Raw genomic sequence first — 24,745 nt, forward strand, 5'->3', positions numbered from 1 at the left:
TGCTGTTGCACGGCTTCCATGTGGTTTTTTGGGTCGCCTGGCCTATCGTCCGGCACCATGTCCGACGTTTCGCTGCCAGCGCCGACAGCATCTTTAGGAATTTCACCGAGAAATCCATCCGGACAACAATGCCGTTCCCGACGAAGTTCCCGACCCATTGACAGAAACGTCGGACGTCGTGGCAAACAACATGCGGCAAACCCCGAAAACGCATCGGGGAGATAATTGTAAAATCGCGTTCAGCAGAGCACGCGATTATTTGCTTCTTTTATTCTCAGAAGCAAATCACTGGTTTGACATTACCCCCTGCGCGGGCCTCAAGTGCCTGGCACATGCACTGAATTAGGATGACTCTCTGTTTTGCCGAGGCTACGCGTGCATCTACGCGGCCTATTTTGTCATGTAGGGAGCTGCGGCGATGGGGTTCGCGTGCCGCGCGACAAACACGAGAACCCGGATTCGATTCCCGCTGGCGGCCAACATCAGCGGAGAATGTCTGAACCGGTCCGGAGCCTCCCCTCGGTCGATCACTATTACGACGCGCTTCAGGCCTTAAACTAGAAAACTGGCTCGCGAAGAGCACTTGCCCCAACGGCTTGTGAAGGCTACACGGCGGGGGGGGGGTCTCTGTCTTTGTTTCTTTTTCATTTGGCAAGCACCACGAAACGTGAACTCCCCCGCAAGATTCCAATGGCGAGCACAAAAGGAATTCAACTCGGCACGATATTATCGGCGCGCCGCTGGAAGGCGCTTACCACACAATGGCTTCTAATGGGCTCCCAAATTAAAATGACGAAGCAGCGGTGCACATTTGGCTGTGCGCAAGTCGTAATGAAGTACGTGGGCTGCTGCCTTCTGCTGCAAATGTATTAGGGATAGCTTCCACCAACCCAATTAAGCCATCGGCATGTCGCGCGCGGCGGGGTAAAGTGTGCGCGTACCAAACTCTTCCAAGATATCCGGCCGGCATGGTTGAGTATCCCAAAATGCCATCGTCCGTGACAGCGGCTGAACAGAGCTTAGAGGCCCTTCGACCAGCAGTAGCGTGAGCAAGGAATTGCAGGGATGCACCTTCACCGCACCCTGGAGCCCATCACCTCCACCAACCACGTTGCTCCGAGGACGCGGGGCTATTCCACGCGCCGCGTGGAGCCTCCCCGGCGCGGCGCGAGCGACGAACCCCGGGGCAAGCTCGATGAGTCGCGTGCGGACGTCCGCCCGGGGAAATGAGGGCCGTCGGTCAAGTTGACGTGACGCGGATGCCGTCGATGCCGGCGTGAGGGGGGACCACGAGTCGCTTCGTCCGGTGCGCCGCGCGGGGCAGAAGCACCATTAAAAAAAACTACTGCGCGCGATTCAATTGTCACAAAATAAAGTTACAGGGAAAGGGTTCAGCCCTGCCGTCTCTTGCTTCAGGCCACTGCTGTCGGAAGGGCCTTTTACGAGATGGTGCGGTGGAGAGCCCCCCCCCCCCCCCGACTAAGAGAGTCTCACAAAGTACAACGCGGGTAACCGCAGTCAGATCTCGCGTAGCTCTCTGACGTGCGTTTCGTTATTGCACAGCGTGTTGTCCGGCATCGTGTCCGACGTTTCGCTCCAACTGCTGGGAACTTCTCTCAAAATAAGCATTCCATTCAGTGCAGTTGGATTTAAATTCAGGAACGGAACTCTAAAGCGGGTCATGAAGTGCCGAGCCGCGCTCGATAAAATCTGAAAACGCATCGGAGAGCCTTCCGGCACGACCGCAATAAGCCCACGCAGTAGAAACTCTCTCAATTAGCTAGATACATTCATTTGATTCAATTTTTTAAACGCACAAAATGAATATTCACGGCATTGCCCAAACACGAACAGCTCTCCGTTTTGGCCGCTCCCGTCAACGATGCCGCGAGACGCAATTCCACGGGGCCTTAACCACATCTGGCCGCGATCCGGCAAGCCTTGCCACGGAATGTTTTAAAGATGCCGTGATGTACTCCGTGACCGGGGTCACGTGGCGCGCACGCCACGGGGCTGACTTTTTAAACGAGACACATTCCGCCACTGGGACGGCGTTTCGAGCTTGTGCGGCACGAAGGGCTGATCACAATCCACGGCGCTCAGCGCATACCGCATTCAGCGGGCGCGAAAGAAGCGGAAAGTTGCCTCCGTGACAACAAATCCGTTACGCCGCAGAGAATCGTGAAATTCTAGAGTTGAATTTCACACAGAGGACTGAGTCACCAAAGCCATTAAATCTCAGCTCGTTTCTTCCGAAACCTGTGCAGGTGTCACACATTCTAAAGGGCATTAGTGCCACTCGCTGATATTTGCCGCCTCCCTCCCCCCCACGCCTTCAACTACGAAAGGTGGCTTTATGCTCCAGTAAATGCCCTCTTGCTCCAACACGTTTCGTTAAGGTTAGGCATGTGCTCTCGTGCCATACATACCCATGTACACATACACACACAGCGATGAGCACTCGTGCCATTATCAAGCATGTGCCTTTGCCTGCCAAGAGCAGACATTGCTCTCCCACACACACACACACAGTAATAGCTTCGTGACCAAGCACATGCCCTTATAACCGTATTGAGTGCCTAGTCTCAAAATGCATGCGATGACCCAACCCAATTGTGGGCCCTTGCTCTCACCAACCGACATTGACCGGTGTGGTGAAGTATGGTTGAAAAAAAAAAACCCATGATTATAAGGCATGGAGAGGCCTTTATCCAGCAGTGGATTTGCAATGGGGTGTAAAATAATATTATTATCGCGACCAAATCACCCAGAATCTCGAGCTGATTTAAGCCTGGACACGTCGTAAGAATTGTATTTTTTCCCCCTTCTACGTGACTTTACCGAAAGAACCAAGAAGACCTGGACAGTTGCTTCGATGGGTGATCCACCGTGCATTGAGCATGTGCCAACAGACTGTGGGGCCACGTGGGGTGGCACAGCGGAGGACAGCGCAGCAGAGATGCGCCGTTGGACCGCACTTTTAACGCTCCCTTCGTTAAAACACGAGTATAAACATTGCGCTGACGCTGCAGGTCAGGGCATACGGCTTCCACGAATGTGTCGTAAAACAGGCGCATTCGTCAAGAGTCATTGAGTTGAATTGCACCGCTGTGATGCAATGATGAGTGTGCAAGGCCAGTCAGTAGTGCAGACAGGAAGGGCAGGAATGACTGTGAGCGGCTGTTGGCAATTCTAATAATCATGAGCCTTATCAGACTCATAAAAGAGAGATAAACAAACAAGTGGTGAAAAAATTAACCCGTAAAAACAAAGTTTTTCACTATAAATCCTTTATATGCGTGGCGGCAAGAGTCCTCTCGTCCTCTGGCTTGAGATGGCTGCCACCTATGGGTCAGATGATTGCCTGCCACCATTACTCAATTGGTAATTAAATAAATAAAAATTTCCTTCAAAGTGTCAAATTTTGGGAAAAAAAATTCACGAAAATACATTGTCACGCACAACGAGTCTGTGTGCAAAATGTCAGCTCGATTGGATCACGGGAAGTGGGTTAAAAAAACGACCGAAAGATTTGCACGGTCGTAAGCGCACAAGCAAGCAAGTGAACTTAATATAAAGGATTTAAAAATCGCGCTTATGCATGGCCGGCTTGCTTATGCAGCGCTTTCCAACCCGCGGTTTGTCTTTAATTAGCGGTCGGGTAAACCGACGGGAAGCTGTCAGGGCCAAATTAATTTGCATATTCTGCAACGGTCCTTTCTTCGGCTGTGGTCAGTTTATTGTGAGGGAGGCCCGTTGAGATGGGAAGCGCTTTTTGAAAGGGGACCCCGGGCAAAACGGGCGATATACACTGGCAACCGTCTCATCAACGTGGCCCGTTTTCAAATCGAGCAACTCCCAAATAGTGACACAACTTCACACCACAGTTTCGTTCATAACACTGGTCAACACACTTTTTCTGGCATAAGGTATTCCAACGGTTTTAAGTTAATTTTGGGATGCTGATTCCAAATCTGGCATCAGGTTTTGTCTGTCCCGTCAGCTTTTTGAGATATCGAATATTGAATTTTCAATAAAAACTGCCGAAGAAAAATATTAAATAAATGTGGATATCTACATAAAATGATATTATAAACACACTATCCTAAAAATACAGCACCATATTTTAACACTAAAGCAGTCACTGACTCGCAACAACTTGCAATCATAAGTGACAGAGTTAATTTCGGGTAAAATCAATGAAAATGGGGTATGCCGATAGCATAAAAATGAGATGTGATAGAGCAAATCTGAGATCAGATTTGGAATCAGCACCCTGAAATTAGTCTAGAACAGCTGCAAAAGTCCAGGCCAGAAAAAAATGTTTTTTTTTGTTGACCAGTGTAATGGATTATCTTGACGAGTGTTATCACGAGACCCCCACCTCCACCCCCCGTCCTACTAGATGCACCACTGGGATATCGTAGAGCTGTGGTGGTGCTGTGTTGTATTGCGATACGGCTCATACAGAGAACACCGTCAACACGAGCACAATGGGAGAGATTTATAACCCCTGGACTTATAATGGCCGAGTCGTGTTTACGCTGGCACGAACATGCAACGGCTCACGTGTATGTGTTGTTATGATGGCGTCTACCATCTACAAGCCAAAGCACACTTCATTTCTTTTTCATCGCCTTTCAAATACATTACACGATGTTCATCCAGTGCAATTTACATTGACAGGCGTGCCAGCTGGCTACTGGAAGACTAAAGCCATATGGAGGAATAATTACAACCGGGATATGTTTATTTCAGTAATCGATCGCTCTACCGATTATCGTCCAATTAACTTGACTAAGTGGATTAAACGAAAATATATTTGGGGGGAAATCGTCCCAACTGCGTTGTTCCCATGTGTGCCGCTGGACTGGAGGTGATAGACGGGCCTTGTTGATATTATCTGCATTATCAGTCGCATGACGCGAAGCCTGGATTTTAGGGGCAGGTGTCAGGATTAAAGGGGTCTGAGTAACCGACCACAAAAATGTAGTTGATTACAACTTTCGGTCGATTAATCGTAATAAAATAAAGTTTTTATTCAGTAGCGTCATTAATGCAAACTGCATCTCACACACCGCCGCTGCACATTAAACAACACGCAGGTGCATTCATGTAAAAATATATATTCAGAGGTTCTCAGCCAATTAATGAGTGTTTATACACGTGGGAGGAGACTGGAGCACCGGGAGAAACCCCCGTGCATGCGAGGGAGCAATATGCGATACAAGATGGAACAGATGGAGATTTCAATCTTGATTTGATGGAGATTTGTCCAAACTTGCTGCACCGGCTGCTGGTGGCACGCCAAGGCATGGCATCTCAACGCCCGTGGGAATGGAGTCTCACAATATGTGTAAGTTACACCAAACCTTGACTTCGCAGTGTTGGATTACAGGCGTGCAGTGCCACCACGACCACCATCATCAGTTCTGATAACACTGGTCAACACACTTTTTCTGGCATAAGGTATTCCAACGGTTATAAGGTATTTTTGGGGTGCTCATTCCAAATCTGGCATCGGTTTTTGTCTATCACATCAGGTTTTTGAGATATCATATATTGCATTTTCAATAAAAATTGCAGAATAAAAATATTAAATAAATGTGGATATCTACATAAAATGATATTATAAACACACTATCCTAAAAATACAGCACCATATTTTAACACTAAAGCAGTCACTGACTCGCAACAACTTGCAATCATAAGTGACAGAGTTAATTTCGGGTAAAATCAATGAAAATGGGGTATGCCGATAGCATAAAAATGAGATGTGATAGAGCAAATCTGAGATCAGATTTGGAATCAGCACCCTGAAATTTGTCTAAAACAGCTGCAACAGTCCAGGCCAGAATTTTTTTTTTTACCAGTGTAATAATAATAATAACATTACCAAGTATTTACCCAGGAAAGCCTCGCCGAATCTCAGGAATCTCTTGACAAGAGAGTGCTGCATTGGGATGTCTGCCCAATACTATTATTGAGTGTTTGGCTTCGTGTGGGAAGAAACCAGAGTGCCCGGAGAAAACCCCGTCGCACATGAGAGCGGCGATACTCAGCACTGCCATCCCCTGGTCACACACCTCACAACCGCGTGTGACAGTCGTCAAGTGACGGTAAATGTCACTCCAAGTGGCGCGGGAGAGGTTTTACTTTGTGAGCATTGACCCGCGCACAGAGATCCACGACGTCACTCGCTAGGATTCCATTAATTTCTTGGCGAATATTTTAAAATATCAAGATCAAAGACATCTCGATTTAAGGCTTTCGTGACTGCAGGGATTCATCTTCTTGGTTCTTTCGGTAAAGTCAGGTAGAAGGGAAGTAATAAAATAATAAAAATAAAACATAATAAAGTAATTCTCACGACGTTTCGGCCACAACGCAAGCAGCCGTCCTCAGGTGAAACCAGGTCTGTCGAGGCGACACCTGAGGACGGCTGCTTGCGTTGTGGCCGAAACGTCGTGAGCATTATTTTATTATGTTTTAATTTTTATTATTTTATTACTTCCCTTCTACGTGACTTTACCGAAAGAACCAAGAAGATCAAAGACATCTTCAAGAATAAAACCGCTGATGCGACCACCCTTTCTTCCCTCTGCCAAAATCCAACAGCTGCTGCACAGTAGATACCCGACTTCCACGATCTGCCCTAACAGTTTAACGCCATCTGCTCTGAGGTCATCTCTTCCCCTTTGGTCGCCAGACTCGTGGAGAACACGCCAAATGCCACCGTCACGGCAACCTGGACCTCCCTCTGTCCTGCGCACGTGTGCAACCCAGTGCGACATTTATTTTTTGCCAACTGAGAGCTTAAAAACCCTTACCTGCTATGTTCTCTTCCAGACTTAAACATCGCACAGCGTGTCTTGCCATGATATCATATGGAAAGTGTCAATTACAAGCAATGCGACGCATTGCCAAGATGATGAGTGCTTCGACCGTGTCATCAAAATGTGACAGATGACATTTCAGCAATGGTCCGCAGCTGGGAGGAGGGTGGGCGGGAGGGAAATGTAATCACTACGGAAAATTTTATTGCAGTTCTGAAAACTGCATACTCATCACAGTGCCCTGCCACCATACAGAATAATTAGACTAATATTAAAAGTCATTCGCATCGTGCCAGCTTTTCCATGTGATGTAATGTAATCACCGTTGGACGTGTTTTTTTTGCCAAAAAATGAATCAGGATGATTTACCACCTTTGTTTCGTGTCTATCGCTAAACCTGTGGCCGAGTGTAAATTTGGCAGAGCAGATGTCACCGCGCCTTGAGCTGTACGCACACCGAGGTTCGTAGCCGCGAGATGTGGGGATAAATCTGCGTGCGCTGGTGATGTACGCCCGCCAGCCTCGAGTACGATGCAGAGAACGGTCGGTAAAATCCACTCGCCGACGTTCAAAATATATTTAACGTACGTGCATACGAGGACAGTACCTTTATTGCCTGGTGACAAATGACGGCAAGGGGGGAGGCAGGAAGAGTTCGTCGGCTGAAAGGACGTCAATCACGCTGAAAGGCCGCGAGACATTGTCGCTATTGATTCTATGCAAAAGTGCACACCTGTTGATGTGGCTTTACTCCGCATGGGAGGTGCAGCCTCTGTTGTGGCCGTGCTTACGCATGCCTTCGTGAATTAACCTTAATGTGCCCGCCAATGTGCATTTTTTTTAAAATTCAACAATTAAACGGTTTGCTTTTGAGCAAACAAATCAACACAATGTGCTGGTTTCATCTGCCCGGCGCTGCAGTTGAAGCAATACGCAAGTTTCTAAAATGCCCACTCCTCTGACCAAGCAGCGGCATATATGGGGTAGGCCATAGTCAGTCGATCGGCAGGCCACGTGCGATGGTGTAAAGTGTGGGTACGACCACCTCTTCTGAGACGAGTGGCTAGCAGTGGCATGAGAAGGCAAGCATATCCTCGAGAAGGGTTCCTTGCAGCTCCCACGAATGGAGGTCCTTCCACCAGCAGTAGCATGAGCAAGAAAGTGCGAAGGCTGCATATTTAACTTTCATAATTATTGCTACTGGTGAAGTGTAACTACCACTTGGAGTGTCTTACGGTGATCGCCGGCCTTCGTCACCGTTACAAACATGTCCCGGCCAGTGGTGACACATCGTAGGGTCTCGACCTTTTCGTGCGGCATCCTCTCCGAAGCGTTTGTTAAACGTATTCATGCAAATAGCACGGTGCCGGGAGGCAGCGCTAACGGATGATTTTCGTCGCCAAACGTTTTAGAATTGGCCACACGGGAGGTCAGCGGACCGTATGAGCGTGGCACCGTGAAGCCCTTTACTTGACTGCCGCTGCCTCTCACCTCCAGCCGAGCTGAACTCAACATTATCGACTAAAATAGACTCCCATGATTTGCTCTCTGCGGATGCAAGGCTAATTGGACTGTCATTCGTGAAATTAGTTTTTTTTTTAAACCTCCAAAAACACAACGGATGCTTGTATTATGCAGCAGCAACAAAAGTGCAGCCCTAAAATTACTTGCTCAAGCCACTGCTGGTAGATGAACCTTCCGCTAGAGGGAGCTCTAGGGAACCCCTCACTTCTAAGGGCGTGTTGGCCTACTCTTCAATGCTGGCCAGACGTCGTCTAAAATGTGCGAGTAGTCACACTCTACCCCACACCACAACGCCAAGCGTCCAGCAACAAACAGCGTCCTTAAAGTTGTAGAACATTCGATAGATAAACACTCGTCTTGAATTAAGCACGGTGATAGGAAGCTGGTATTAGCTGGGAAAAGAGAGGATGGGACCAAATTCCAGAGTCAATTCGTGCGAGCGAAGACGCATAAATTGATGTGTTTGGGCCTGCATAAATTTGCCCCATTGTTTCATCTGCTGCTCCGATAAGTAGAATCGAACCGAAAAAACCCAAGAGTATGAATCCTTGCCGTCACGAAAGCTTCAAATCTAGGACCACTGGAGAGTCTAATTTGCTAACCATTACACCGCGGTAAAACCTACGCAGTATTTCCGTTTATATTCAGCTCGCAGAGATGTGCGTTAAGCTGAAGGAGTGCTGAGCCACTTAACAGATTGCAATTTGGTTTCTGGGCGGCCTCATTTCAAAGCGATGAACTTCCACGGCGGGGAAGGCGTCTTTGTGGCGACTGTTCAAGCCCACTCACAAACGAGCCATGTTTTATTGTTGAATGTCCCTGTGGCTTACGGAGATGCAAGTGCCACGGCGGTCACCCGCAGTCTTTGAAATGTCCTTTCAAACACGTTTCCTGCGTGCACTTTGGATTCATAATAAAATAAACATTCAGCTGCACCACCACCACCACGTTCATTTTGATCACCGCCCGCCTTGAGTTATTTTAGGTGCTGCATTTCATGAAACCTGTCCAAACTTCAGCGTTTCATGGTGCAATGGAAAATCCACCGAATTTATTGCAGCAGCTATCCTGACAGACCTTTCGTGTTCTCTCTCTCTCTTTGTTTTCAAGTTCTGTGCCTGAAGTCAACGTCCATGGCTCAAGGCCCCCCCCCCCGTGAAACGCAAAACCGCGGCGCGCAGTCCGCACGAAGTCTCGCGAGATTGGACCGCACGTCTTGCGATGCGGTGATTAAATACTCAATCGACGAGAGTTCACCGGTATTATGTTTCGTGAGAGTTTTACACTGAGGATCGTTAGCGTTCACGGCAAAGGTCAAGAGGTCATCACAGAGGCAAATGACACAAACAACAAATCCACTCAGAACCATCCGAGAAGAATGCGATTAAACACTCCTCTTCTCATATCCTGGCCCCACAGCCAAAGGGGTTCCCTGCATGGGGTGCATATGTCCAGCAGTGGACAGCGCATGCTTCAGACAAATAGACGTTCCGTGGCCGGCACCTCCAATAAAGTCAGCTTTTACCAGCCACAGAAGGATGAATATCAGAATTTAGTCGGATGTTGGCACGGTGCCCCAACGTCTCGCAGCGGCTCTGATTCAAGAGCTGAATGGCTCACAGGGCTATACCTAATAAATTAACTTGAACTTGAATACAGACAATGTCTTCCCAACCCGCCACGTGGTTTGAAATCATTTCTTCTCTCCAAATGCGCGGCTCGCTCCTCACATCGACAAATGTTACCACTGCTGAGTGGTAAGAGAGACGGGGTGAGTGGGGCTTCCTTGAACCAACACGTGTACATTGAATTATCTACTTCTCTTCTGAAAGTTATCTAACCGCAGAGGGTAGGTCCCTGGTTCAAGCTCCCTCCATCCTTTAGCTCTCCGATGTGTTTTCGGGGTTACCGTGCGTGGTTCGGCACAGTGTCCGAAGTTTCGCTCAGCGTGCCGGGAGCTTCTTCAAAAAACTGAACAAATGTCATCAATTCAAATCAGTTCCTGAAACATCGGACGTCGTGACGAACAACGCGCCGTCGTGTGGTGCTGAAATTTGATTTAATTCAGTTCCTGCAGAAGCTCGCAGCATGTGGACGCAAAACGTTGGACACCACGCAAAACAACAACATGCGGTACAACCCGAAAATACACCGCAGAGCATCCTGGGAGTTTAGCGTTTCAAATCACTGACCCTGAAAAGAAGTGGTTTCACTTTTTCACTCGGCTCCTTCTGTTTCTCCCTTTTAAATTTTGAATCACGCACATTCAGAAATATGATATTCGGGTCCGATTTTCCTATCCCTATTTCAGCGGTAAAAGGTACCAACACAAAAGCCTGACGTCTGTGTCTCTCTCTCTCCCCGTGTTTACGTTTCGCTGCAGTCGTATAATTCAGCCCGTATCAATTGTTCTCTCCCCCTAATTGGATATATGAATTAGTTAATAGGGTACCCTCGTCCTCTTCTCAAGGGCAGTTGTCCGCTGTCGGTGTGCGATTCACATTGAACGGCTGTGGTGAGGTTTTTTTCAATGTTATCGGTCTGTAAATCCATCCGCTGAGTTGAGCGTAGACACACAGACACGCCGAGAGTGATGAACATCACGTTCTTTTAACTGAGAGGGGAAAACAAAGGATGCTGCCACAGTGGTGTAATGGTTATCAGCACAATGGACATACAATCCAAAGGTCAGGCGTGCCATCCCATCTTTTGGGCACTGCAGGTCAAACAATGGGGAAAGTTTCTTAAATCTAAACGGAAAAAAAACAAATTTCTAACAGAACTGCGTTTTATAGTAATAGGTTTTTACCCTTTAAACTGGTACAAAAACTGACACCTTTATACAAGGCATCATGTTTGCAATAACCGCAACACAAGCAGTCAAAATGCAAACAAAAAGAAACAACTCTGATAATGGTAATGATATGCACTGTCCTTGAAGTTGACTGGTCCACACCCGAGACAGCTTTCCTTAGAGCCTAGTCTCCATTGGTGTTGGACCAGATGACGCCAAAAGGCGTACAACTCAAAAAACAGTGCACTATCAGAGTATTGAGAGCTCAGGGATAAGCATTTACACTATGAGACCTCCTTTACCAGTGGTAAAATATAGTAGTAGGTTTTTACCCTTTAAGGTACCAGTTTAAAGGGTAAAAACCTACTACTATATTTTGCCACTGGTAAAGGAGATGTCTCATAGTAGAACTGCGTTTTGTTTTTAGTTTGTTGTCCATCAGCGCGACTGGCTACGTACGCTGGTGCGAAAAAAGTTCAACATGCAGACAATTCCCCCAGGACTCTATCCGCCCAGTAGTATAAATGGATAACGCCACAGTAATTGGATCGGCAGTTCGCATGTGGTGGAGTACAGTTCGGGTATGCACGCCTCTTCCTGCTGAAATTCCACTGAAAACGATTACGTGGAATTTTTTAAACGGTTTCCGGTTACCGTTCAACGCTGTCCGTGTGGATCAATGCACGTGGTTGTATTCGCATGTTGTAACGGTTTTTAATGCGAGCCCCTCCAACCGCGAGATGTTGCCACATTCCACCACACGGTTTTAAGACGTGAACCGACTGTCGAATCGTATCGCGACTGTTTGTTGAGTCGCAAAGAAAGTGAACGCTGACATCTCCAGCATCGAGGTACGCCACGAGCAGAGGGCCGCACCGAGACTTGTGTAGAAGGTGCAGCCCTGCAATTGCTAACTGACGCCACTGCTGGTGAGAAGGCCTTCCAGAATCAGAATATGTATTTATACTGGAGGAATCCAATCAGCCAAGGCTATAATTATAATATATTTGGGGGGGACAGATTCCCCCCCCCAATTTTCAAATATGCTCAAAATGCCCCCCCCCCCACCCAAATTATTGCTATAAAATACATTTCTGTTTATATGATTGTGGTTATAATTGTACTTTATTAATCCCTAATCTCTGCCGTTACATACAATAAAATAAGAAAATGTAAAAACAGAAAAAAACAGAGCAATGTAATACAATACACTATTAGACATTATTGTAAAAATAAATAAAAAGTCTATCCTATGTGTTAGTGCATTTTTTATATTTTAGGCAGGAAATGCCAATAAATTAGTTTTCAAATTTAGATTATTTTTTTCTGGTGGGGGGACCCCAGACCCCCTGGAAGATTTGGTCCCCCCCAATGTTGACTCCATGGCTACGGCCTTGCAATGAGCTATAAAAGTCACAGATTTCCAATAGAGGCCGCTCACGACAGCCCCTCTGAAGCGCATTTGGTCTACTTATTTCACTTTGGCCAGAACCTCTTGGGAAAGGCGGAAGTACCTACACTTTACCCCAGCACACACACACACCACGTGCAAATCGTAAACTAACTGCGTCGTTATATTCTTGGTTCTTTCGGTAAAGTCACGTAGAAGGAAAATAATAAAATAATAAAAATACGAAACAATAAAAATTCTCACGACGTTTCGACTGCAACACAAGCAATCATCATCAGGTGTGATTACGCGGAATTTTTTTCAAATTTTCTTGCCGTGGATTTCACACCTGATGATGATTGCTTGTGTTGCAGTCGAAACGTCGTGACAATTTTTATTGTTTTATATTTATATTATTTGATTATTTCCCTTCTACGTAACTTTACCGAAAGAACCAAGATTATGAATCACTGCAGTCACGAAAGCTTTTAATTAAAATTTAACTGCATCGTTGTTTACGCTGCTGAGTGGATAGAGGCTGTGGGCTGGAGGGGTGTGGGGAGGTTGAGAAAGTTGCACCGATTGTGTTAGCTGCAGCGCCGGGTGCTCGAATCCAACCGGCGACCTCTGGATCGCAAGGTCAATGTGCTCACCATCACACGTGGAAGTCATCCGCGTGCTCGTGTATGGGAGAGTGTGGCGCCACATCCTAGGACACCACTTGCATTTGAATAATGACGGTGGGTGAACGGGTGGTTGGGCAGGAGTAGTAGCCAGCATTTTAATATTCTACTCCGTGCGCTTTGTTTTTAGAGCGAATATTACTTACATTCCATTTCACATTTTACGTCCAATGTTTAATTAAACCGCGAGATGCGTTATAAACCGCGAGACGCATATTGATCCGATATCAATCCTCGTGACTCTATTAAAACAACACACTCCATATTCGCTCATTGCACATTTTTTTCCCTGCTGTCATCTCACTCTATCAAGTCATTTAACCATAATCTTTTTTGGAAAGTACACAGTCCCCGCTTGAGCTATTCATTGCAAAACAGATGTGATGTGCCCAATCAATTGCCTTGAAATGAACACGGAAGGCAGATTAATTGGATAGATACTGGGGCACACTACACTGGCAGACTTCATAGCAATCTCGTGGGGAGCGACTGGGATTTGATTTTATGTGTCGCTTCTGCACCGAGCAAAGAGATAATTCCCCCCTCCCGTCCCACACCACGTAACTGCACTCACACAGCCATGGGTACACATCAATTATTTATCTGCCACGTGCAGTGGCACACCCTGGTCCTCTGTGCTAGAGAGAATCTCGTGGGTGGAGGAGGAGGAGGAGGATGAGGCATGGCCATGGGGTCAGACACAGGCCTCGTGGCTCTATCAGATAAAAGTGTAGTCCTTAAATATCCTGCTCATACCATTTCTTGTGAAATAAGAGGTCAGCATACACTATAGAGAGCCCCCAATGTATAGTGCGTTTTGGCCTACTTCCCAACGTTGGCCAGGTGCCTTGGAATGGGTGGAAGTACTGTAACCACACTTCATCCCATTGAAAGCAACCCGTCTATCAACTGTAGAGGAATCCATTTATGCTGTTGGGTTGACAGGAGTGGTTGTGGTGGTGGTGGGGGGTGTTTTAAAAACCCGCCCCATTGTTTCAGCTGCCACGCTGGGAGATGAATTTGAACCGGTGACCTCTGGATTGCGAGTCCGATGTGCTAACCATTACACTACAGTGGCAGCATCCCATATATATACATCAGATCGACTGTTACTGTCGAGACGTGGGGGATATGAAGGGGGTCTCGCTTGGGTTTTTGCCTGCAGGGACCCCGAGGAAGAGATTTGCCAGGAGGTACACTCGGGGTTGATGCCAAAGGGAATATGCTGTAAAGTGTCTTACGCTCCCACACTGAACTTGGCCTGCGGAGACACACGCCTGCAATTAAATCGTATTTCACGGCGTGTTTTCATGTTTAATGAAACCATGAAACACATGGTCTATGGAGTCCATCGATTCCGATCTTTTTGGCTCTATTAAAAAGACACGACTTTTAATGCCCATCCATTTAACATTGTTTTGGCCCTCCAGTCATCTCGCGGTGTCAAACAAAGGGACCCGACTGAATATTTTCTTCAATAAGTAATATTTAAAAATACTTTTTTTCAAACACACTTTAATGAAATGTACCCTACTCGTAATGGCAGAACTCCACGACTCCAGGAAGTGGCCCCGAAGCTTGCCACAACGTGAGGGGCCGTGGTGATTTACAGCCAACGTCAGTTGAGCGTGGACAATTAGACCCAAGCCGAAACATAACATATAAAAATTAATGTTTTAAAATACTTTATTTTTTTGACAGAATATACTATTGTCATCAGTACGACATAAATATACCAAGTTTGCAGTCGATACCACATTGGGAAGTGGATTAAAATTGAGTTACGAGATTTGAGGATACAACTACGAAAACAACAACGACAACAACAGACAGAGTGAGTTCAATAAAAGCGTGTAAAAAAAGCGTCCACATTTCCCCCTTGACCTCCAAGCGGCCTGTGGATGGCGCACAGATTGTGTTCACGAGAGGGCCGCTTGTAAGGTGGAGAGCTGCCTGCCGGAAGCAGTGCATGGAGGGTGTTTTCTGACTCCCCCACGCGTGCACAGCTTGAGAGACAGTTCTTCTCGTGGGCTGCGTGTGGGGTTTTTATCCAGGCGCTCCAAACCATGGGTGGAAATAAGTATAACCCGTAAAAACAAAGTTTTTCACTATAAATCCTTTATATGCGTGGCGGCTAGAGTCCTCTCGTCCTCTGGCTTGAGATGGCTGCCACCTATGGGTCAGATGATTGTGTGCCAGTATTTAAATTTTCACGAACACTAATTGTCTCGCACAACGAGTCTGTGTGCAAAATGTCAGCTCGATTGGATCACGGGAAGTGGGTTAAAAAACGACCGAAAGATTTGCACGGTCGAAAGCAAGCAAGCAAGCAAGCACGCAAGCACGCAAGCAAGCAAGCAAGCGAACTTAATATAAAGGATTTAAAAACCCGATTTTTCCAGCGGCAGGCATCGGGCTGTTTCTTTAATACAATTAAACACGATTTCGGGGAATTAAAACCTGGTTTAATGAATACGAAACTCTGATCCAAGGCTTAGGCTGCTTCCTCGTCGGTGCTGCTATCGTACTCAGGGGGGCCGTCGGGCACGGGGTAGTCGTAGAATGCGGCGGGCAGGTTGGTCTTGATGAACACGAGCTTCTCCACAATCGTGGGCGCCAGTGAGTTCCTTCGCTTGGAATGGATGAAGCCCATCGTTGAGAAGTTGGCGAAGTGCGGTTCTGCAATTAGAACCAATTAAACCGGATTTCTCCCAATCTCAGATGATCGGTTTTAATATAAAAAGACAATTAAACCCGATTGTAAAACACCCGACTGTGCCACCCTTTGCTCCAAACTCATCTCGTAACAACTGGCCACACATCGCGAGCAAGATCCAAACCTCTCGTGTGTCGGTGATGACTGGACATCTGTGAGAACGAGCTTTATAGCTCATTGCATTCCTCCAGTATGAATACATATTCTAATTCCGATTCTGACTAAAACGCGATAAGAGCCTGTTGGAATGTAACGCAAGAGAAACTCGTTGTCCGAGCGGGCTTGGATCATCATGAACAGCCCTTTTTGTCCACTTCACTACGCTGGCCAGTGTGGGCTGGCAGAGGTGGGGGCCGATTCAAAGATCACTCGAAGCTAATGCGAGCCATAACCAGGTCACCAGGTCACAAGGTCACCAAGTCACCAGGTCACCAGGTCACCAAGTCACCAGGTCACCGGGTCACCAGGTCACCAAGTCACCAGGTCACCACGTCACCAGGTCACCAAGTCACCAAGTCACCAGGTCACCAGGTCACCAAGTCACCAGGTCACCGGGTCACCAGGTCACCAAGTCACCGGGTCACCAGGTCACAGGTCACCAGGATAGTCCGACAACTTACCCCCCCCCCCCCCCACCATTCCCACTCCACCCAGTATGCTCAGATAAGGCGTGTTAAATAAAAAATGAAAAAATGCATCTCAAAGTGGCGAATTCAATCAATCCGGCGTCGGCATCAACAAACACCGCGCGCTTTGCCGGGACACCTGCGCCAACGCTCACAGATGATGTTTGCCAAGCGTGCGTATAATTAAAACATGTGTTCCCCTGGCCAATAGTTTTATCTTAAGCCACCGGTGAGGAGGAGCTTCATCGGCCAGAATTTGATCGATACATTGGCATTGTGTAAATAACCGTGACAATCTTGTAAGCGTGACAATTTTTTCGGGTGGTCAAGGGTTAATGACAGGCATAAAGCTACCACGTGGCCTAACCCAATTTTTTTTAGGGGTGCGCGTGTGTGTGTGTGTGTTTACACGGGAGTGCCAAAATCCAGAGGCGTCGTGTGGATTCACAACTCGCCTCATTAATCCTTCCAGACAATCCAGGCTTTGTCTTCCTCTCGGGAACGATGGGACGCGGGCAAACATCTGCGCGAGCAATCCGCGTGTGCCGTCCGCGTACACGTCGCTTGTACACGTTGCTTGACGATGTGTACACGTCTTGTACACGGCGTGTACACGGCGTCAATGCAAGCAGCTGCCAGCCGTACTGAGAAAGTTGCATTCCCAGGCGTTAGCGCTTAGATTACAGATGCGCGCTGACCAGTTATTTTCTCACGCTAACGCGCATCTCTACGAGTGTGGATGAGTTTGTGTGAGCCACTTGATCTCTGTGAGATTGAAGGAGCTTGCTTGAGCTAAGGCATCTCTTATGGGAGTGAGTTGAGGCCGCTTTGGCCTACAGATCTCTATGCAGGGGCAGAGTCACGCTGTGAAAATTGGAGGTGTCCTGGGAGTGAATGGTGGCTGGTGGTTATTAGTTGTATCACGAATGCAAAAGTGACCAATTATTTGGTAATGTGATCAATAATTACTGTTGCCACGCTACGTGTAGTACTGACAAGCCCTATTTAGCGTTCGTTTAATCATCAATCTACGGAGCTATTGGCCACCGACTCACTGCTTAGCCTACTGCTCATGCGTTAGCGTGTAATTTAAATGTTCCATCATGAGCACAAATCAGAACGTGATGAACATTACTCTCGTTATGCAGGGCCATTGGGGACACGTGCTGGCCATTGCTGCGTGAACCATTCGTAACTTGAACAGGTCTGAAGCGTTAGCTCTGGGATATCCACTTCTCCAAAACGAAGGGATGCGCTGCTCCTCGAGACATCTGAAGAGATTTTTCATCTCGTGGCGTGACGCCGAGAACACAATTGGAACAAAGTGAAGGGGAAATTGTATTACTCCTTGGTTCTTTCGGTAAAGTCGCGTAGAAAGAAAATAAATTAAATAACAGAATACGACGTTTCGATTGCAACACAACAGTCAGCACCAGAGGTGTGGACTCGAGTCATGTGACTTGGACTCGAGTCAGACTCGAGTCATGAATTTGATGACTTGAGACTCGACTTGGACTTGCATAACAATGACTTTGTCCCACCTCTGGTCAGCACCCTATCTGGTTGATTACGTTCTTCCAAAGATTGTTAAATGTGAGAGAGAGACAAAACACAGACACGGGGATACGCAGACAGACACACAAGCAGAGAGAGACAACACAGACACAGAGAGAGACACAAGCAGAGAGAGACAACACAGACACAGAGAGAGAGACAAACAAACAGACACACAAGCAGAGAGAGACAACACAGACACACAGAGAGAGACACACACAACATAGACACACAGACGTAACGCCTTATGATGACGACTGCTTGTGTTGCAATCGAAACGTCGTATTCCATTATTTAATTTATTTTTTTTCTACGTGACTTTACCGAAATAACCAAAGAGTAATTCCTGCAGTCACGAAAGCTTCAAATCGATTTTGGGAAATGTTGTGTTTGAAATAAAAACTTATTTCAGAGGAACATTTCCTCAATTACCTGTGTAACAGCATTTAAATAAAATAAAAATCACATAATCCTGATACATTTCCGTGTAAATGTTACCAGTTACTCTGGGCGAATTGTTTGTTTTCATTGTTATTGGTTTACGGTGTTTCTCAGCCACTGCCCTCTCTGTCTGCTCTGTGCATTGTGACACAACAGACTGTGACTTCGTCGCTCGTAGTGGCGCTGGCTTCTGGCCAGGAGCTTTCCGAGCAAGGAGATTTTTTTTTTCAGCGAATGCCGACAGCTCCAAGCATCCCATTGGGTGGCACGGTGGGGCTCTGTGTGAAAAGGTCATCCCAGCCTCGTGAATGCACAGAGCTTGGACCCCCCAACACAACAGCACCTGCGCCTTATCTTATCTTTATTCTGTGTGTACACCAATACCATGTGCAAGAGTGGGGGGGGGATCTTTGTCTTAGTTTTTGTGTGTATAACCACCATGCCCATCTGGGCTAACGTGAAAGCCTGTCTCTCTCTCTCTGTCTCCCTCCTCTGTATCTAGGGCATCCCTCCCCTCATTTGTACAGGGCTCAACTTAAGGTCAAAGCTCCCAAATGTCCTGGTTTGGCTGAGACAATCCCGGTGTCAGAACGGTCATCTCTGCTCCTATTTGTGAATATCCCATTTTGTCCCCGGTTTAAAATTGCCGAGCGTCACGCTCGACTCATTACGCAGGCAGGGGGCGGCCCGTGACCTGTGAAGTGGGCGGTGCAGCCAGTTCATCGACCAGAGGTCCCGGTTGAGTCTCCAAGAAATTTCGATTTTGTCAAGGCGCTCTTCTTCCCCCTCCAACCCAGCTTAAATATACGCTCCAAGCTTGGTGGTGTTTCATTCTTCACCTGAGGACGGCTGCTTGCGTTGTAGCCGAAACGTCGTGATAAATTATTTTATTATGTTTAATTTTTATTATTTTATTATTTCCCTTCTACGTGACTTTACCGAAAGAACCAAGAAGATGAATATCCCAGAAATGTGATAGCGTCCCCGCTAACAACCCGTGCGCTCCTCTCCCCTCTGACACACACACACAGGTGATCAGCTTCGTGAGCCTGCGCTACGACGCGCAGTCCTTCTGGATGGTGCTGGCGCTGCTCTGGTGCTCCGTGGTGCAGACGCTGCTGCTGCCGCTGTTCCTGTGCGCATGCGAGCGCTACCGTGCCGACTGCCCCACCATCTGGGAGCATTGTGCCACGCTCATGGCGGCCGAGGATCTCGATGACGGTGGGTGGGTGACGGTGGTTATCCGTGGGTCATACATCGATCCATTCAGATATCTATCCATCCACTCATCAATGGATCGATGAGAGTTACCACAAACAGCGGGCGATCCTGGTAAAATCAGGACAGGTGGCAATCGTAGCCGAGTTTCTTGGCTACAACGAGTGGGCAAATTTAGACAAGGGGACCCTATTTCATTCCTTGCGCCAGGGCCTATGGCAACCATGCTACGCCGCTAGCGACACCGGTGACAAACGCAAGATTCCCGTCAAATATTTAAGAAGAGTATCATGTCTAGGGGCTCTTAATGGTCACAAATGGCCAGCCTAAGACACAGTTAAATCAGTCGAGCCAGCTGATATGGCTTCATCCATTAAGACATTTGCTAAACCACTCGTTCGTTTGCACGGTTGCAGAGAAGGCGGTCAGGTGGAAGTGTAGAACAAAAAAACGTGCATGGACATCTGCCAGTGGTTTTGTGACTTCACATTGTGTTATTTGCTATTATTGTTCATTGAGTCAAAGACACTTTTTCAGCAGGGTCCTGCCAAGTTTTTGCAGTTGGGGGGTGGGGGGGGGGTGGCGACGTTGCCACGTATAATCCCAGCCGAGTAATTCGCAGGTACACTTTTCAGCATCGGAGGATGTTTGGTCAACACCGCCAATCGGGAACGTAGGCGCCAGTTGGAATGTCACCACGGTTGGTTAAAAGTGCAGAAGGCGCCAGGGCTTATTCGAACAGCGATGCTCGCGTGTACGAATTTGGCCGACCGGTTGCCGCATCCTCCCGGATTAGAAACAACACCGTTGGCTCGCTGCGAGCGACGTCTGCCCCCGTGGGGTCGCAGGCACCGCGAGCAAATGGCCCGGCCGCCAAAGCCACGAGTGCAGCGTGGGTTTCACTCACAGTCGTTCGCGTTAAAGGGCCGCAGGGAGGGGGGGGGGTGTTCTCGCTAAGGGGACGGACTCATCAGTAATTAAACGCAAACGTAACATAGCAGCGCCAATGTTGTTAACGAAATGAGTAATGAAAAATTGTTCAGCAGCGAGTGTTTTATTTGTTTTTATGGCAGTCAATATTCACCGATTGGATGAGAATCATCATGAGTGATGGGGACGAGAACTGCCCTCCAAAGTACAAAGCTCGGCTGATTGAGACAAAATTAATTAGCCCGATTGAAGGGACAGACTAAGTTAATTTTGTAACGTCATTAGAGTCAGCAGTACACTGAATAACAAATATGGCAATTGACTGTGAAAGCTATAGCCTATCCAATTACTTGCCCAGGGAACTGCTGATGGAAGGGTATTTGGCCTACTCTTCCAATGTTGGCCAGACATCGTGGACAAGGTGGGAGTACCCACAATGCCTCCCATCACGAGTGACCTGCCAATCAACTTACCATGGTGTACCCATTCATAGTGCTCGGTGGACAGAAGTGAGGCGTATTCTTTCGGTAAAGTCACGTAGAAGGGAAATAATATAATAATAAAAATTAAACAATTAATTTCTCACGACGTTTCTATTGCAACACAAGCAATCATCGGCAGGTGTGAAAACCACAGCAAGAATTTTTTTGAAAAAAGTGGCGTTTTTTCTTATCGTCAGCACCACGGACAGCGACTGGCGGTTGTTCAGACGGACGAGTCCATCTATGCTCGGAACAGAGGAGGGGGGAGAGACGGAGAATGGAATGCGGTCTGAAAGTCACCGTAAGCGTGAACATAAGTGAGGCGATTTAAGAGGACTGTCCCCGTTGTTTTTAACTGCCACGCCAAGAGAGCGCTGAGAACTGGCATCCTTTGGATTGCACGTCCAGCTGAGCTGACCATGACACCACGGCAGCTCTATCAGATCGAATTTTACTGTCGACATTTGGGGATAGAAGGGGGGGCTGCTTGCTTGGGGGCTTTGCTAGGAGGGACCCCCTTGGAAAAGACCCCCGTTTGAGGGTTTTTTTTCAAGGGGTTGGCGTGGGAGGAGGCACGTCGCTACGTGGTGTCGTCTTGGCGTATGGTCCCCACACTGCGAGTCTGTGGGTGGCGTGGAGATCGTGCGTGTGAGAGAGGCCCGGCTTGCAAGGTGGCGAGCCACGTGCCACCCAGCAGAACAAACAGCACGAGCATTCTCTGGCTTCTGGACTAGATTAAACAACACACAGACATGTGCGCATTGCAAGTTCGTCTGCCCCCCGGCCCCCCCCCCCCCGTCGGGCCCCTCGCCCCCCCCTCCGCCGCCCCCCCAGCCCCCCGCTGGCAAATGGGTCCACAGAGTGGTGCCCTGGGGGCTGACTGCGTGTCTAGACTGCTGCTCAGCCGCTCGATCGATGCGCTGCGTCTGCAGTAGCCGGTGGCCGCACTTTGACCCAGACACGTCCTTCAATAGAGACGAGCGAGCGGGTGTCAGCTCGGCGTCACGTGGAGCGCGTGGCTGGACGTTGCCAGTGACTCACGCGTGTAAAGCCTGAGACTTAGATGTTGTTGGGAGTCGCTTCGGCTGTGTGTGCGCGCGTTGCGCACGCACGCACGGTAAGGTGGTTCCTGCAGCTGCAGGGATGGTTGGTGGGTAAATATTTTGGTGGAGGCACAGATCCCTGCGGTGGGGGATGGAGGATGAGGGTCGGCAAGGGAAGCATGGGGTGGGAGATGGCATACGCAGTTTTTAATCTTCATGAGCAAGCAAGTATTAGTATTCAATTTTGATTTAAAGCTGTCGTGACTGCAGGGATTCATATTCTTTGTTTTTTCGGTAAAGTCACGTAGAAGGGAAATAATAAAGTAATATTTTTATTTTATTTTATTATTTCCCTTCTACTTGACTGTACCAAAGAACCAAGAATAAGTATTAGTATTATTATGACTTTTGTCGAGCAGTGCCACCACTGAGTAGAAGTCAGTGCAGCAAGTAGGTTTGTTGACCCACGTGGGGGATCTTCACTTGTACGTGCAACAGGCCTTCATCAATCCACTGCTGCATGAAGACTTCCCCATGTGGTGCAAGTTATGGGGGGGGTGTGTTACTTGACCATACTTTTTCTTGGTTCTTTCGGTAAAGTCACGTAGAAAGAAATTAATAAAATAATAAAAATAAAACATAATAAAATCATTCTCACGACGTTTCGGCCACAACGCAAGTAGCCGTCTTCAGGTGAAGAACAAGGAGAGACAGACCTGTTCTTCACCTGAGGACGGCTGCTTGCGTTGTGGCTGAAACGTCGTGAGAATTATTTTATTATGTTTTTTTTATTTTATTAATTTCTTTCTACGTGACTTTACCGAAAGAACCAAGCAGATGAATCCCTGCAGTCACGAAAGCGAAGTGTAGAAGACTAGCACAGCGATGAGATGTGTTGTACTTACCGCCTTCTGCTGCTGCTGCTGCTGCTCAAAAGGTATCTGCACAGTCTGTAACATCTGCTTCATCCAATCACTACCCAGGGTCTACCAGCTGAGCTCCGAGATCTCCCGCTAGATTGAATGTGGACTCATTCAATCTAGCGGGAGGAGGAATGAAAGCTGGATTTGGCAGGCAGCAGTGAAAGGGAATGAGCTGAATGATGTAATTAGGTGGTAATAGTAAGAGGAAATGACCTGAAGGAGGCGATTAGACATGTGGTGGTGAGAGGGAATGAGCGGAAGGAGGTGATCGATAGGAGATTCTTTGGGAAAGGCCCAGCGGAAGGCAAAGAACAGCGATGCTACGCGATGTCCAACAAGGAAGGGCAAATAGAGAAAGAGATCCTCAGGCCGGTCTACGGGCGGAATTCTGCACGAATGACAGTGACACCCAGCGTTACTGGGTTGAACGCGTCGTCTAACAATGCCAGTTTGTCTTTAACAAAAAATAAATTAATTGGTCTTCATCATTTCTCATGCATCCCGGCTTTGAGGAAGGCGGCTAAACACGGAGCAGTGAGGGACGAGCGATAAACGATTTTTATTTTATTTTCACCTACGTGACTTTACCGAAAGAACCAAAGAGTATGGATCCTTGCCGTCACGAAACCTTCAAATCTAGAATCCGGAGGATGTCCCTTCAGCCACCAAACAATATTCATCACAAAGGCTGCCTTCAAAGTCTGGCCCGTCACAATGTATCGATCGACCAAGGTGTGCTTTCCATCTAAGCTCACTTCCCTCAAATTAGGACCCATATATATATTATTGGTTCTTTCGGTAAAGTCGCGTAGAAGGGAAACAATAAAATAATAAAAATAGAAAACAATAAAATTCTCACGACGTTTCGATTGCAACACAAGCAATCATCATCAGGCGTGAAAACCACAGCAAGAAGATTTGAAAACACCTGATGATGATTGCTTGTGTTGCAATCGAAATGTCGTGATAATTTTGTTTTATAGATAATATTTATTTTATTGTTTCCCTTCTACGTGGCTTTACCGACAGAACCAAGAATATGAATCCCTGCAGTCACGAAACCTTTCAATCAAACTAGGACCCATATCTAACAGAAAGGGTCCTTGCCTATAAACATCAGCCAGTTCACCAGCATTGGTTCACCACAAGCCTGACTCTGCTGATGGAGACACTGTCAAAATCCGTATCAGGGTTTGATTACATCGAACTAATACTGCTAAAATACACTCAGAATCAAAATCAGAATCAGAAAGGGTTTTATTCGCCATGAAAGTTCGCACAGACAAGGAATTAACTTTGGCCGGAAGGTGCATACATTCAACATTTAGGAATCTTAAATCTTAAATAAGTGGTTTACAAGTCAAACTATACTAAAGGTACAAGTCTAACTAATACTAAGGAGCTAAAGTATATATTAAATAAGACCATATGGCTGATGGATTTTGTACAAAAAAACGTTATGTTAAATGTGGATTGACAAATATGGTGAGGTGACATCATGCATTTTGTGAGTTTATTTTGGCAAGCGTAAACACCCACACCTTTTTTTAGATCTGGTTACACAAGAGAAACTTAGTAACAGCAA

At 47.2% G+C, this 24,745-nt stretch overlaps 1 protein-coding gene across 2 annotated transcripts in view; it reads left to right on the plus strand.

Moving 5' to 3' along the window:
- The window catches only part of LOC133351141 (probable G-protein coupled receptor 162), a 46,490-nt gene that overhangs the window by 13,917 nt on the left and 7,828 nt on the right, over positions 1–24,745 (plus strand). For both annotated transcript variants that reach the window (XM_061566124.1, XM_061566123.1), the window contains exon 3: positions 19,596–19,785. In XM_061566124.1, coding sequence (XP_061422108.1) covers positions 19,596–19,785 — 190 coding nt within the window. The remainder of the gene's footprint in view (positions 1–19,595; positions 19,786–24,745) is intronic.

This window comes from Lethenteron reissneri, chromosome 36, assembly GCF_015708825.2.
Source record: "Lethenteron reissneri isolate LAM-NWPU_2019-01 chromosome 36, ASM1570882v1, whole genome shotgun sequence".
NCBI lineage: Eukaryota > Metazoa > Chordata > Hyperoartia > Petromyzontiformes > Petromyzontidae > Lethenteron > Lethenteron reissneri.